At 35.2% G+C, this 2,316-nt stretch overlaps 1 protein-coding gene across 1 annotated transcript in view; it reads left to right on the top strand.

The window, feature by feature from the left end:
- The first annotated feature begins 210 nt into the window (after nucleotides 1–210).
- Nucleotides 211–2,316, top strand: part of LOC120430411 (uncharacterized) — a 216,976-nt gene continuing 214,870 nt past the window's right edge. The window contains exon 1 of the mRNA XM_052711409.1: nucleotides 211–1,098. Within this exon, the coding sequence (XP_052567369.1) occupies nucleotides 1,020–1,098 (79 nt within the window). The 5' untranslated portion in view covers nucleotides 211–1,019. The remainder of the gene's footprint in view (nucleotides 1,099–2,316) is intronic.

Raw genomic sequence — 2,316 nt, 5'->3', positions numbered from 1 at the left:
GAAAAGATCACCAGTTGTGTTGGTCCAAGCCGGGATTTGAACCCTAATCTACCGCTTACGAGACGGCTGCGTTACCACTGAGCTACTTGGCTCGGTACGTAGAGGTTTATAGTGTAAGAAAACCAATAATTGTAAAAGAATTACCATTTTGTCTTACTGCAATTCCCATCTTCGTTCAAACCATCATAATTTATTCTAACAATATACTTTTTTCATTCTTTCATTACAGCTAACGCCCATGCTCGTTCTCGGTCCAGTGAAAACCCCACCTCCCAGCTAAAAATAAAAACTTTGCTAAACTGGACATTTCCGAGCATAAAATGCATTTCCGGTAAAAAGTGCTGAGTGAGCTGCATAAAAAAACACGCTGAAACCAACCGTGCTGTCTCGTCCACCATATTGAAACTTTTTCATTTTCCTGCTTGACCAACTGAAAACGGGTAGAAGAAACCAAAAAAGTTCCATCCACAATGGAAAACTTGCGGGAAATTGATTTAAACGGTGTAATGAAAATTAGCTGAATGCTCCTCCTCGGGTGGCTCGCTCGCAAAAATTCAACCTACCACGGAGACACGGGGAAAAAGTTTCCCCAACAATGACTGGCAGTGGGGCAGGGCAGTGATGGCGTAATGATAACGTCACCGTCGTGGGATGTCCATCCGTTACGTCACTAGCAGAACCTGCAGCTGTCCGAATTGATATCGTGCTGGAGCGAGCTGAAAAGTTTTTTCCCGCCAACTCTGGTTCGGAAAATGAAGAAAGGAAAAACAACAGCCGCTGATAGTGAAATAATGTGATTATAAGGAAGTGTGATTGGGGAAAAGTTGTATTCGCTTGTTTCTGGTGTAAATGAAGGGAAACTCCTGGAAATAATCACTCGGAGTTGCTGGATCGAACCGGTTTGTTAGAAGTAAGCGACATTGGTGCTACAGGCTTAAAATAGAATTGATCAATTATAACTTGGGCACGGAAAAGTTTTTGTGCAGTTTTGGTTGAGGAAAAACAGCAGAAAAGGCATTATGGCCGCCATGATGATGGAACTAAAACTGATTATTTTGTGTTTGCCGTCGATCCTGCTTGCCACCACGCTCGAATCAGGTACGTAAAACTATATCAGAAGTAGATCTTCAATTGATTAAATGTTTAAAAATGATTTAAATCAAATTAAGTAAATTTGAAATAATACAAAGTGAATCCTCGCTCATCCTTCAAGTCATCAAATTTTCCTAATCCAACAAAAGAAGCAACCAAAAAAAATAACCCCAAACAATATCTCCAAGGTCGTCATCGCAGCGAAGCATTCCTGGAGCACAGTTTCGATCAAATATTTGCCCCCTGCTTATGGCATCTCAATCATGTTATTGCCCCCATTTTGGGAGGAAGACACAGCCAGCAGCAGTGGTGGAGCGACACAATCGAGCCCCTCGAGCAGGCAACCCTCGTCACACACACACACAAAAGTGCCCGAGGAAAAAGTCGGGGCTCGAATTCCTAAATATGGTCTTTTGCTCTTTGGGAAATTTACATATTGCTTGCAGGTTTTATTTGCACTTGGCCCTTTCGGTTGTGATGGTAAGAGTCGGAAGTCGGTCCCGAAAGGAATTTGTATTAAATTTTTTGGGATTTTCATTGTTGTTTTGTTGGGTTTTTTTCTTCCCTCGGGAAAAGACACCGTGGGAAAATGGCTTCACTGTCCTGAAACGCAAAAATAACTTATGATTTGAACAGTTCAAATATAATTTAACCAAAAACATTCACTTAAATTCTCATATTCATAACAATTATATTAATAAAATAAAATTAATCCTTATTTTTTGGATGCAAAAACAAATAAAAACAAATAAAAACAAATAAAAACTCATAAAAACAAACATATACATTATACAATTAAAAACAAATCCATAAAAATAAATATAAATCAAAAGAAAAAAAAACAAATAAAAAATTAATTAAAACAAATCAATAAATAATACAAAAAAAAAAACGGTTGAAGAAAGATAAAAACAAATCAAAACAGATAAAAACAGATAAAAGCAGACTAAAAACAGATAAAACATATAGAAAAACACAAATATAAATAAAAACAGATAGAACCAGATAAAAACAGATAAAACAGATAAAAACATATAAAATCCATTAAATCAACAAAATCAAAAAAATCTTTATAATCAATAAAATCAATAAAATCAATAAAATCAATAAAATCAATAAAATCAATAAAATCAATAAAATCAATAAAATCAATAAAATCAATAAAATCAATAAAATCAATAAAATCAATAAAATCAATAAAATCAATAAAATCAATAAAATCAA

This window comes from Culex pipiens, unplaced genomic scaffold (assembly GCF_016801865.2).
Source record: "Culex pipiens pallens isolate TS unplaced genomic scaffold, TS_CPP_V2 Cpp_Un0007, whole genome shotgun sequence".
Lineage (NCBI taxonomy): Eukaryota > Metazoa > Arthropoda > Insecta > Diptera > Culicidae > Culex > Culex pipiens.
The sequence above is the reverse complement of the archived record's forward strand: the minus strand, read 5'-3'. Positions and strand labels throughout refer to the sequence as shown.